At 44.5% G+C, this 13,892-nt stretch overlaps 1 protein-coding gene across 1 annotated transcript in view; it reads left to right on the plus strand.

Annotated features, from left to right (window-relative positions):
• BCL2 (BCL2 apoptosis regulator) overlaps nucleotides 1-529 on the plus strand; it is a 166,896-nt gene extending 166,367 nt beyond the window's left edge. Inside the window, 1 exon segment of the mRNA NM_001002949.1 lies at nucleotides 192-529. Within this exon segment, the coding sequence (NP_001002949.1) occupies nucleotides 192-326 (135 nt within the window). The 3' untranslated portion in view covers nucleotides 327-529.
• Nucleotides 530-13,892: the final 13,363 nt, after the last annotated feature.

The following is a 13,892-nucleotide window of genomic DNA, read 5'->3' on the forward strand; positions in this document are numbered from 1 at the left end:
ATAGGATCCCGTGAATACTTCTGGAATGAGAATTTAAAAAGTGGGTCTGATTCACTGCCCCAAAATAGTGTTTTACTTTTCCCCACGTCTGGTCCTCAGGCCGGATGCTGCTCTCTCCGAACGCTGGCATCCCGTGTTCTCTCTCTAATTCTCTCTTTTTTTTTTTTTTCTCCCCGTCTCTGCCCCTGCAGGATGCCTTTGTGGAACTGTACGGCCCCACCATGCAGCCTCTGTTTGACTTCTCCTGGCTGTCTCTGAAGGCGCTGCTCAGTCTGGCCCTGGTGGGAGCTTGCATCACCCTGGGTGCCTATCTGGGCCATAAGTGAAGTCAGTAGGCCTGCCACAAACAAATATGCAAAAGGTTCACTAAAGCAGTAGAAATATATGCATTGCCAGTGATGTACCATGAAACGAAGCTGTGGTCTCTTAAAAACGAAACATAAAACAAAACAAAAACAGCTTTCAGGCTCAGCGTCGAATCAGCTATTTACTGCCAAAGGGAAATACCATTTATTTTTTACATTATCAAGAAAAAAAAAAAGATTTATTTATTTAAGACAGTCCCATCGAACCTCCTGTCTTTGGAAACCCTACCACGAATTGCCAAGCCTGTGCAGCTCCACCTGGATCTCCTGTGCCTATAAACACGGATTTGTTTTCCATGTTGTTGGCTGGACTGACTCACCATCTGAAGAGCAAACAAACTGACAAAGGACTTGACTGTTCCAGAAGCCGGGTGTCTGGCTGCTGGAGTTTAGGAAGAAGGTGTTCATTTTCCTTGCGTTGATTCGCCCTGGGGGCTGCGATACGAAGAGAGGGAAGGCGGTCGGTGGGAAGTCCATCCTTCCCTGGCCTGAAGAAAAGACAGCATATGGCTCACATGGTACATACCCGGTTGGAAGAAAAAACTGGGGAACTTCAGATGGACTTGGTATCCTCCGCCAAGATTTCCACACCGAAGGACAGTGATGGGGAAAAGCCGTGAAACTATAGGAAAGTATTTTTTTAAGCTACCAATTGTGCCGAGAAGCATTTTAGCAATTTATCCAATAGCATCCAGTACCTTAAGCCCTGATGTGTATATTCATACATTTTGGATCCACCCCCCCCCCCCCCCCCCAAGTACTGGCTCTGTCTGTGTATGAAGCAGAGTCCTCCAGAATGCGAGGAGGCGAACGTCTTGGTGACTTATCCAGAAGCATCAGGCCGCCACAAGTGCCTGCGTTTCCCGAAGAGGCCACAGTCTTGCCCCGTTCGGAGGCCTCGTCCTGGAACTGAGCCTGGGCACTCGCGGGCCTGCTCGCAGGGTCTTCAACAGAGCAGCGTGCTCTCGGAATGTCTGGAAGGTGACAGAGCTCAGAACCCCACTGTCCAGAAAGAACAGTCGTAGGCCTGGGCCCTCCGGCCGGGCCCCTTGCCTCGTGGAGCGCGGAACCTGGAAGCCAGGGCTCTTAAGACGTTTATCACTGTGGAGGGCAGGAAACAGAGGCTGTGCGCCCTTCCCTGCAGAGGGAGGTGGCTCCGCGGCCACCAGGAGGGAACGCTGCGGCCTGTGGGCGCCGTGTGGCCGCGGCGCGTGCGCGCTGGCTGCGCAACTGAGAGCGAGGCTCTAAATGACTTTGGGGAAAGTCCTAAATCCTAAAGGAAGCGTTGAAATGAGGTGTCGTGGATTAACTGACCTATGTCTACGGAATTAACGATGCAAAACATTACTTTGTCATTGTAGGTTGGGGTTTTTTTGGTTTTGTTTTTTGGAAAACCTGACAGGGGGTGGGGGGGAGTTCCAGGTGTGGAATGTGGGAATTCTCTGTACATCCTGGGGCATTAAAAAAGAAAAAACACACACAAAAAAAAATCAGTGGTGGAAACTCTAGAGAAGTAGTAAAGAAGTGAAATCGCCAGCGAATAAACTAGAAAATACTGTTTTCAAGCTTAGAATCAGCTTTGAGACATTCATGGAATAACTGTGGCATTATTGCATTATATACCATTTATCTGTATTAACTTTGGAATGTACTATGTTCAATGTTTAATGCTGTGGTTGATATTTTGAAAGCTGCTTTAAGAAAAGATACATGCATCTCAGCATTTTTTAAAAATTGTATTTAGTTAATGGCCTCTACACTATTCGTTAGCAAAAATTTTCATTTTTCTATTTGGGATTTTTGTCTCAATTCTTTAAAAGCATTTCTGAGAAGGTGAGATAAGCCCCGGGTCTCGGCTACCTGAAAACCCTGGAGCATACTGGCCACTGTGGAGCTTTGCTTCAACCGAGTTATGTGCATTTCCACGTCAACAGAATTGTTTATTGTGAAGGATGTAGCTGTTGTCCCTTTGACCTTGTTCCGTGAAGGTTTACCAGTCCCTGGGCAAATCAGAATCTAACGCATTATTTAGGCTGACATACATGTTTGGTTAAACCCATGAGATTCATTCCGTTGAAAATCCAGATGGGAAATGACCAGGGGATTAAATTCTGGCCATGATGGTTTGACCTTCAGAGGGTTGCTCTGTGTGGTCTGTTTTGACAGAAACCCATCTAGAGCACTCCTGCCGTCTTTCCACGGGGCCCTTTCGTGGCTCTCCTTCATATTCTTCCTGAAATGTGGGGGCGCCTGTGCCCCACCCCAAGAAGCAGGAACCCCATGGTATGAAGCCAGACCTCCCTGGCAGGCCTCAGGGAACAGAATGATCAGACCTTTGAATGATTCTCATTTTTAAGCGAAATACTATTTTATGAAAGGTTTACATTGTCAAAAATGATGAGTATAGAATATCAAATCCTGTGCTGCTACCCTACCAAGATCATTTTAGTGGAGTCAATTTGCAGTACACTCCAAGTGGCAAAGTCCTCCAAGCTGCTTTAGAAGTAACAATGAAGAACAGAGACATTTTTAATATAAAGCCTGTTTGTCTTTTGTTGTTGTTGTTATTGTTTGTATTGTTCAAAGGCAGAGTATTCTAAAAAATGTGTATATATATAAAAAAAAAAAAAAAGGTCATGGGGGCTAACTTCCGGCTGGTTTTCTTTTGCTGTGGGGTATTGTTACCTGGTTTTAATGATAAATGTGCCTGGCCGCCTGACCCCAAAACTGTACAGTATGGTGGCTCCACTCGCTCTAAGAGTAGTTGATGTTGCATTTTTCTTGTTCTTAAAAACATGTTAGAAGCAATGAACATATATAAAAACCTCAACTAGTCACTTTTTTTCTCTTGTCTTTCAATGTGTCGGTTATTTTGCGATCAGACGCAACAGAGAAGCATTCCTACCTCTTCCGTGTTAAGAAGGGATTCACGCCTGCATTTGCTGTCAGCGTGGTGTATGTGTTGGCCAAGGTCGGGGTTAAATAGAATACAGGCATTTTCCAAGTGGGGGTCAAGAGCTCTAAAGAGCCACAAGGAGCAAAGCACCCAGGAACCACCTTGGTACTCCCAAGCTCTCACTGCACAAGGCAAGCTGAAAGAGGTCGAATGACAAATGACATGCTCCACAGCACACAGTTCATCTCAGATTTGGCAGTGGCTGAAAATTCTTGTAGGTTTAAGGTTTGAAGTCAAGTCACATTTCAAATGAAGGAAGCACCTTGCTGTATAGTTCAAGCAAACAGCCCCAACGTCTTCTGCCCCAACCTACTTATCTCTGCATCTTCAGATATGACCTTCCATTTAGATGTGACTTCTGTTTCATTAGTAACTGTTGATTGTTTATCATCCGAGGACCTAGTCCTGGCCCAATATGGGAAATTAGGAAGTGATTATAAATCAAAAGGAGTTATAATAATCCGGTTTAAACGTAAATAAGCAGTCTAGGCTGTAATTAAACTTAGGCTAAAATGACTAATTTATAAAAGTGAACTTAAATGCTAATTTCAATTGTACTTTAAGGGCAGGGGCTGTTTTTATACTTTCTTATCAGTTATAGTTAGTAATGTACACCTTCTCTATCAGAAAAAAACAGGAAGAGCTTGAAATACAAGCCATTCTAAGGAAATTAGGGAGTCAGTTGAAATTCTATTCTGATCTTATTCTGTGGTGTCTTTTGCAACCCAGACAAATGTGGTTACACACTTTTTTAAGAAATACAATTCTACATTGTCAGCCTTATGAAGGTTCCAATCAGATCTTTATTGTTATTCAATTTGGATCCTTCAAGGATTTTTTTTTTTTTAATTATTACGGGACAAAGGACATTTGTTGCGGGGATGGGAGGGAGGAAGAATTTTCAGAGGAGCGAAACGTTCCCAAGACTGGATTAGGAGGTTTTCAGAATAGCCAGGACTGTGGGGTATGACATGGAAGCAAGCGAGACGTTTACAAGGGTCAGGGTGATGCCTCTGTGAAGAAACTTCTGCAATAAACAAGAAATATTTTTAAGTTCTGCAGTATATGCATAGATTCTAGAGATATCAGAACATCAAAGTCCACTGCTCTCTCCCTTCTTTTTTTTTTTTTAAGCTACCTTTATTTTATTTTATTTTTTTAAGAGAAGGGGAGAGAGAACGAGAGAGAGAGAGAGAAAATCTTAACCAGGCTTCACACCCAGCACAGAGCCCAGTGGGGGCTCCATCTCACAACCCTGAGATCATGACCTGGGCTGAAATTAAGAGTTGGATGCTTAATCAACTGAGCCACCCAGGCACTCCCCAGCTCTCTTTTAAACATTTACCATCAATGGTATATATTTCAAGTGTGGATATATCTAATGGCTGTTTAAATGACAAATTAGCAGTTTTAACCAACAGGAGACTTAATGAAAACTTCTGGTTGGTAGGGACATCTGTTTCTAAATATTTATTATGCAGAATACAGAAAAAAATGTGAAACTGAATTGGGTTAAGTGGTAATATAAGTCCCTTCTCCTTACCCAGAATCACTCTGTTCATGACTGTGCTCATAGGACAGGCTTTGGACAACTGTGATATATGCATCTCACTGGGCATGAAGAAAACCAATGGAGTATGAACGGTATTGTACCAATTCATAAGGACAACCCCAGAAAAATAAAACCAAAACCCTGGGGGAAGTGGAAGGGAATAATCCAGGCCCATTCATCTGAGATGTATTTCCATTGAAATTATTTTTTATATTTAATAATCATCAAAATGTGTAACATATTTGCACACCTTTAACGATTGGAAAACAATAATAATAACAATTACTCAACCCAGGAACAAAAAAAGTAAAGTCTGTATCACAAAAATTCATGGACTGCCTTTGGTAGTAGAAAATAATGAGCAGTTATTTAATTTTAAACTTTTAGTTTTAAGACCTATCACATTGCTAGGGGCACCTGGGTGGCTCAGTCGGTTAAGTGTCTGACTGATTTCAGCTCAAGTCATGATCTCAGGGTAGTGAGATCAAGCCCTGTGTCAGGCTCTGTGCTGGGCGTGGAGCTTGCTTAAGATTCTCTCTCCCTCTCCCACTGCTCCTCCTCTCTCTCCCTCTCGCTCTCTCCCTCCCTCTCAAAAAAAAAAAAAAAAAGAAAAAGACAAATATCACATTAGGATAAAATGGAGGGTAGAAATATGAATTTTGGAGAGAAAAGGACAATGTAAAATTTCTAGATGTCAAAAAAAATAACTTGTCCCCATATTTTTTTCATGTAGATGATGAGTATCAAATCGTTATGGTATTTGGATTTCAATTCTATAACTAAATTTATTTTTCAATGTCAATTGTTAAAATAACTTTTCAGGCAAGCTTTTCATAAGTATGTGTCAAAATTCTATTTCAAATTGGCTTCAAATCAGGGATTCCTCTTGGATGGGACCTCTAAAGAAGAAAGAAATGTGCCATAACCAAAAAAAAAAAAAAAAAAAAAAATGACCAAAGTCTGATTGATGTGTTTTAAGATAGCTGAGTAGGGGACCCTAACTTCTCAGGATTTCTTAATCCCATCCAAGTCTATCTGGAAATTACTCAAGCATTTTATCAGGAATCATAATTATTTCACGGAAGGGACTGTAAATTACATCATACAAAAATGTTCTTCCATAAACCATTTTGGGACAGTTTTCTTTCTCCTACTCTTAACAGCACATTGGAAATTAAACCCTCTGCAACTGTTTACATTTCAATTTTAAAAATTAAATGTCAACTGAAACATGCGTGAGGGTGGAACTTGTCTTTAAAACTTCTTTTAGTGGCACACCAGCAACTTGTCAGAAGACACCTCTCAGCACGTCCTCTGGGCTCTACTGAGAGCTCACAGCGGAAAGGGGGTCAGAGGAGGAGCAGAAGATACACTCCCTCCCTCCAGGACACGGTGGGGCTTTTAAATTGAAGTAACTCTTTTGGTCAGCACCAAGGAAGTAGGTAAAAGGATAGTAAAGTAATAATTGCAATCAGTATTCATTCCAGGAGCAAAAAATAATAATAAAGCCTTAAGGTCACAAAAACTCATTTAAATGCACTGGCTTACTTTTGTTGTAAAAAAGTATGAGAGGCTAATCAATTTTAAATATATATTTTTTGTTGCAAATTTATGTTAAAATTCCTTATTTGGGGGGGGTGTTGTTTTGCATTAAAAAATATCCTTGCAGCCTCATTGCCCCCCCCCCCCACTCCATTCTCTGCATGTTATGGTTGCTGCTCCTATACCACCCTTAATTTATGCTGCAGGAAGATCTGAGCCCACATCCATAATGAAAGGCATACCCCAAAGCAATCAGGCCCTGTTCTTTTCTTCCCTCTGTTCTTACTCCCTGAAAAGAGGAACTCTCTGAGTTGCCTTTAAATTCGGTCTCCTTTGAGGGTCTCCTATAGCTCCTCCCTGGACCCAGAGTAAGAATCTCTGAGAGGGAGCGTCAAAAACTCTGACGAGCCTGAGATCCCGCCCCCCTACTTGAGAGCTGACAAGTCCGCCGGCCCCCATTTCATGGATGCTGGTTGAAAACATGAGATTCCTGAGCCAGAGACAAAGGACACAGTATTACTCGCAACACTTGTAGCCAGAATACCAGCCTTTTTGAGCCTTGTCCCCAGGCACCAATTCCCACAGGACTTTGTGAAAAGGACCAGAAGACATCTGCACCCATCATGGGTTGTGATGCAGGAGAGGAACTCTGAGTTTAGGAATTTAGGCAACTCAAGTCATTTCTAATGAGCCCTTAGCACGTCTGTCCTTTGCTCTGGAGGAAGGCACCAACCGTGTCTGTCTTTGCTATACAAACAGTCTCGGGAAGCCTGGAACTTGGCTTGCCGCAGGAGCAGAAACCCAAGAAACCCTGGTGAGTTGTCTCCCAGCAGTAGAAGCAGTCTACCCTTGCTGCAGGTCAGGCCCCTGAACGCAAAGACAGCAAAATACAGAGAGAGCCCTGCATGGACCCACCCAGGAAGGGTTGCAGCAAGTATGGTGAGGATTCCCTAAGAGCTGACTTGATGCTGCTGATCATCAAAGATAACCTTGGTCAAGGTCTTTCCAGCCACCTGCTGTCCTCGGGCCACTGGATATTTCCTGTCCCCTCCACACATCAACCAAATCTAATTGATAATCTAGTCCCAAGACTAGGTCTCTCCCTAGCTTCTCCTTTCCTCTCAGTGGCGTTATCATTTCCCAGTGTGCCAGGTTAAGCGCCTTGGTGCATCCACTGGATGCCCTTTGGATGGGTTGATGAAAGGATTCAGGAATCCGACAAACATTTGTGGCGCTCCCCTCCAAGCACAGGTGCGGGGCTGGGCTCTAGGCTTTAGGAATGATCAAGACCCAGTCGTTAGACCCAGGGAACCTCATGCTCCTGTCTTGCCTGTTGGGTGGATTTTTTTTTTCTTTTAAAAAAAGTATTTATCAAATCCGATTTAATAGGCTCCTTGTTTTCTGGACGCATCTTTCTCATCAGTCAGGAGTAACTTGCTATTTTTGCATTACTAAGTGTTGTTTTTCAAAATGGATTGTTTAGGGGCTGGTTCCCAGTGACAAACAATAAGCATTTCTCTCGTTCTAGCCAAGCCTTGGATCTTTCTCTGAAACAACTGGCTTCCATGCTTATGTAGCTATGGATTTTTCTCTGCATTCTTTCTGTGTTTTTCCAAAGTTTTGGGACCATTTCGTCTCAGGCAAGCGGGCAGAGACTACGTCAAATGCAGTGGAAAGTAGACCCAGACTCGCTTTGATCTTCTCTCCCAAGGGGAACATCACCTCCTATATCCATGTGGAACTCCTCAGCTGGGGAACAAAAGCAAGAAAAGGAATAAAATATTTATAGGAAAATTATTTCTCACAAGCAAGCATTTGTTCTAAAAGCTTTTAGAAATGTAATTATTTTTCTTCTTCTTGGGCTTTTCTGTTTTTAATATGAAACACTTTCAAGTCCCCTGGTTCCATTTCCAGGAAGCAATAATCCATTTTGCCTTGGGCGGAGTTTAGGAAAGAACGAGGTTGCAGAAACGAAAACGTTTCCTTTGAAATTGTCACATGGAACTCTTGCTGTTTCTTTAATGTCTTGCGTAAGAAGGGCCCTGTTCCCAAGGGCACGGAGGACCAGCTGTCCTCTGTCCTGTTTTCCTCACAGCTGGGCTCCTGGCCCCACTTACCCTCACCTACCAAGTGACTATCTCATCCAAAGGGGAAGCTTCTGGACTGGGGCTGGTCAATAGGAATCAAACTTGAGCCACAGATGTGATTTTTCATTTTCTAGTCGTCACATTAAAAATTAAAATAATACACGAAATGAATTTTAATAATATATTCTGCTTAACCCAATACATCATGTCAACATATAATCCATAGAAAAACCACAGAGGTCATTGCCATTCCTTATTAATATGCAGTCTCGGGAATCGGTGTGGAAGGGACAGTTGGAGTGCCTCTCAGTTGGAAGTGGCCACATTTCAGGTGCCCGAAGCCACATGTGGCTGGAGCAGCACAGCTCTGCGCCCCACCTACAGCTTCCTACAGCTCACACACGACACTGCCTGCGAATCGCCTTCCTCTCTTGCCTCCTTGGCCTACCTCCCCTTGCTAACTAAGTTGCTGAGGCTGGAAAGCATCTCTCTCTCCAACTCCCTCAACTCTTCCTTTCCAGACTTCCCTAAAAGGGTTCTTGCTTTTGAAATACCAGCTGTCCGCTGAAAGGGGAAACTAGATTGCGTTGTGCTCAATGAGAGTACTGCAAGCCCTACTGGCGGGTCTTGAATGCTTGGTGTCAGGGCCCAAATTCTGGTTTGCGAAGAAAGCATAAGCTTGGGTAAAGCGTTTTGTCTCTTTGAGTCTTAAGCCTCTCCTCCATTCAACAGAGGGTCGCATTTGTTCTCCTGTGTCCTACCAGCCTCCTGGGGCAGTGGGGGACAGAGATCAAAATGGTGGCTGTGAGGGTCGTGATGGCATGTGAAATGGAAAAGAACTATTTATTATTCCAAACCATTAAAAGCTGTGCAGCCACAGAAAACAATAAACCCACAATATCTCCAAAGACGGGGTAGCCTTTTAAATTAAGAAACTGAAAAAAAAAAATTAGGAGACTGAATCAAAGAAGCAAATTCCTGTAATTAACCACAATGTCAACAATTTTCTTAATCATTACCAAACCTTAACTTTTCATTTTTATTTTATTTACACACACGGACACACACACACACACACAGGATTGATAAATGACCCCCGAGGTAATAATCAACTGTGGTCCTTGGAGCCAGGTACACATCATGAGAATCCATCTTGATAACACCTAGCTATAAACTTAGGAACAATCTTGACAATGACACTGCAGAGAACATTGCCCATGGACCTTATTTTCAAAAACCAACAATCTGAGATGTCTGTAGAGAGTTCCTGCAATATCTCTGTCCCATAACCACCTGGATATTTCCTTGCCCTGATAGCTTTTAGATTAGTAACATTAGCTTCTAACATTCCCTATGGCACCACTTAAAACCCACCTTCTCATTGTTCTCTTTAAAATGAGAGCCGTGTGCAGGGGACTAGGGAAATATGTTGTCTTCATTCCTAAATTGTTCTCTCCCAAGTGTTACTTAAAAACAAAATTCCAATTTTGGACTTTTCCCACTTGCCTTCACTAATTACTTCTTTTGTGTTCCACCCAGTGGTACCATAACTAATTCAAGTGCAAACAGGACTTAGTCACTACTCCATCACACCCACCTCCTGCTCCTGGGGAAGCCACGTATGCTCCACAAAGACAGAAACCGAGAGGGGTCTTGGGTTCCATGAGGCCACAGTTGTCACTCTGAGCCAATCACATGTGGCCAGTCTGCCCTTGTCCAGGAGGGACATGATCTCTGTGGCATGATCTCACCCCAAAATCCACACTTGCCAGTTGTATGATGTGTGGAGATAAACAAAGACCAACCAAATGAGAACAAGCAAAGGCTATTTATTCAGAGCCCGCTATATATAGCAAGGAAGTCAGCCACCATCACTTGCGTTTGGCAGAGAATCAAAGGCGGGAAGAGGGAGAGCTTTACAGTGACAAAAGGGAAGGCTTTGGGTATTCCCTGATTGGAGGTTGTTGGCACAGGGAAGCCATAGGAGGGCCAACTAGAAGTGAGCATCCTATGTGATCAGTTGGGGAGCATATTTGGCTTTCAGTGGCCGGTCCTAAGTTGAAGATGGGGACAAAGATTAGGGAAGCTGACAGTTATGAATCAGGTCCTGGCCATCTGGGGCCAATTGTTTCAGGAGTCATTGTTTGGTTTCCTGGATTGTTACTAGAGACACGAGTCTGACTTCCTACAGTGTGATTTATAAAGAACGTCCTGGCCTGGTTCCTGGTTATGGGCTGGTTTCCTGGGCTGGTTGCTGATTGTGGGTCAAAGTTTGATGTTTATACGTGGTCTGGCCACTGTCCATTTATATATTCAGTCTCGTGATGCAAAACAAAGCCAGGGAAGATGGCAGGAGTCTACGAGGCAATCAACACAAGTGATCAGGAAATGATCACATGAAGTCACCAGAGTTATCCAACACCCTGGCAGCTGCCCAGCCTTTCATTAATGACATCTGAGGCCTCACCCACTTCACACCCACACAGCTTGGTGACACTTCCCATCTCCCCTGCCACATCACCGGAAGAGTGTCTAGGGTACACTTGTGGTCCTGCCAACACCACCCAGGACATGGCTGTGCAGGGCTGGAATGCAAGACTTCAGAGATCTGTGTGACAGCTCACCCAAAGGTGACCCTGGGACTCCAGAGCTTTCTGAGGTAAAGGAGTTAAAGTATCTCCTTAGGCTCAACAATTCTAAAATGCTTCCCATAGTTTCTTTGAAAGAGCTGTACCCACTTCCAACCGTCCCAAGTTGTCTTTAGGACAATGGAGCGGAGAGAATTTAAGATAGACTTGGTAGCCAATCCTGGCTGTGATCATATAATTTTCAAAAAACTCATGAAAAAGCCACTCAACATTTACTGGATACACTGCCTCATTTAACCTGTTCCAGCTGTCCTATGAGGTGGGTACCGTTAGTTTGCATTTATAGGTCCCACTGGGCAAAACCAAGGTGTCATCAGTGCCGTGCTCCTCTGGAGGCTCTCGGGAGACTCTGGTTCCTTGCCTTTTCCAGCTTCTAGAGGCGCCCAAATCCTTGGTCTCACGGCCCCTCCCTCACATCACTCCAACCTCCGCTTCCCTCAACACCTCACTCTGACTCTTGCTTTGGCGCTCCTGTGTCCCCCTCATAGAACCCTACCTGGCACTGTGCCCACCCGGACATCCAGGATAGTCTCTCCATCTCAAGATCATTAACTAAATGACATCTGCAAAGTCCACTGTACTGTGTAAAGTGACACGGTCACAGTTCTGGAGATTAGGATGTGCACATCTTTGGTGGGGGGCATTATTCAGCTGACCTCAGTAGATAAACTGAGGTTCATTTATCTTCACAAAGCCTCATAGTTCGTGGTAGTGGAGCTGAGGTTTGAGTTTTCCACCTCCATCCAACTTCCCTTTCTGAGTTCACCAGCAATGCCCTTGGGGCCATACTCTCTGCACGTTGTCACATGTGTAAGCTGCAACCTTCTCCCCTGCACTCACCCAGGCACGTCGGCCCCATCGCCACCAGCCAGCACACTCAGCTTTCTAGCCATCCACATGTCTTGGTCCAGAAGCCCAGTGTTCTGAAAGACCATCATCTGCAGGGACAAGTTCTGGTGGCCGGGGAGGCCCCTCTGTAACGTTCAGCTTCACTTCCACAGCCACAGCCCAGTGGCTCGCTCTGGTTTCACTTCATCTTGCTCTCTGGGCATTCTCTGTGCACCACCTCACTTCCACTCTGACCCCGCTTAAAATTCTTCCCTGGTTCTGTCGTCAGAGCCTGCAGGGGTCACACAGGGAAGATGTGAACATGCCAACCCCGGGTAGTCAGGGTGCTGTGGACCAGAGGACCTGCTCTGGGAACTTGCCCGGCCCATCTGCAGGTTGAGTCCAGGCAGGAGGGGGATTCACCTTGGGAGGAGGAAGATACTCTTCTTGGCTCTGCACAAAGGCCTGACCTCCTGCCCCCCTTCAGCCCCTGCTCTTGACTGTAAGAAAGCTCAGGGAGCCCTTGCTCAGCCAAACAGGGTGGAATTAAAAAAGATAGCAGAATGTCATTATTGAGTGTGCTAATTCTTGGACCTTCTGGGCTCTGGGCCTTACTGGTCAGACCTGTAGTATTTGATGGGTACTCCATGCCCATGTGGTCTTCATGCCACTGTGCCAAGAGGGAATGCTCTGCTCTTTCCCTTGTATTTCTTTATCATGTACGGATGGACAAGGGCTTGGAGGAATGAAAGGAGAGGTACTCATTATAAAGAGGACATTAATAAAGACCCCGGTGAGCCCAGATTCTTTTATCTTCTCTCTATACCATGGGCCGTTTGTTAGAATAATTGCAGATCAATTTCACTTAATTAATAACTTAAAACTATTGTCCAGAATTCCCTTTGATCTCTACTTGGGCACACTGTATACAGGGAAGCCTCATAGGAAGGGTATCTCTCACCCTATGGGTGAAACCAGAGGAAATTTCTGGTCCTCTCCTTTGGGGGAACTTTTGCAAGAGTCCCCGAGTTCTGAATTCCCCATCTTTAATGTTCTAGGGCTCTTTGCATTTGTTTTCTGCAGCTCAGCAAGGCCTGAGCCCTCCCACCCAGGGTGAATTCTGGCCCCCGGTGAGATCTTGCATGAAGCACTGCATAAATCCTGGACACGGTTGAGTGAGGGAGACAGTTATTGTCTGTCTTGGCTCCTGGTGGCTGTCTTTGCGGACACATGTGCGGTGAGCCTGTACCGCTGTCTTCGCAGCCTGATGACCAAGGATGCTGGATGTTACAGTGATAGGTCCTAGGGCTCCAGGGCACAGCTCAGCTGTTGGCCTTCTCGTGCAATTGATTCCAGTTTCCCAAGTGTCTTTAGAAGCATAACGATTATTACTAGCACAGTCCAGGGTGAGGAAGAAATACGGCAATGTTTCTCCAAAAATTAGTCCAGTCTTCCTCTTTCTTTTGAAAGTGACTAAAAATTGGGTTTAATGTAAACACAGTTGACTACCATATGGAGCATCTCCCAAAAGAATCAGCGTTCTTATCCCTCAAGACCGTTGTTACATTAGATTATTTCCCTTGCAAAAACTCAAATATGCATTCAACATAGAAAATTTCTTTCCAAAATAAAGTTTAAGATGAAGGACACCCTGCAGGATTCCAAAACAGCCAGGAATTATGTTTTCACAAATCCCTGGAGATCCTCGAAAACGTCATTTACCTTTGTGGGTCTTATTTTCTTCAAATGCGACAAAAGTGAAGGTCCTGGCTGGGTCATCTCTGAGACGGTGCAGTCCACCAGAACTTCCCAGGATGATGGAAGTGTTCTGTGTGCCCACCGCCTGATACAGTAGCCACGCTGAGCATCTGAAATGTGGCTAGTGTGGCAAAAGAAGTAAATCTTTAATTTCAT

The sequence above is a fragment of the Canis lupus genome, chromosome 1 (assembly GCF_011100685.1).
Source record: "Canis lupus familiaris isolate Mischka breed German Shepherd chromosome 1, alternate assembly UU_Cfam_GSD_1.0, whole genome shotgun sequence".
NCBI lineage: Eukaryota > Metazoa > Chordata > Mammalia > Carnivora > Canidae > Canis > Canis lupus.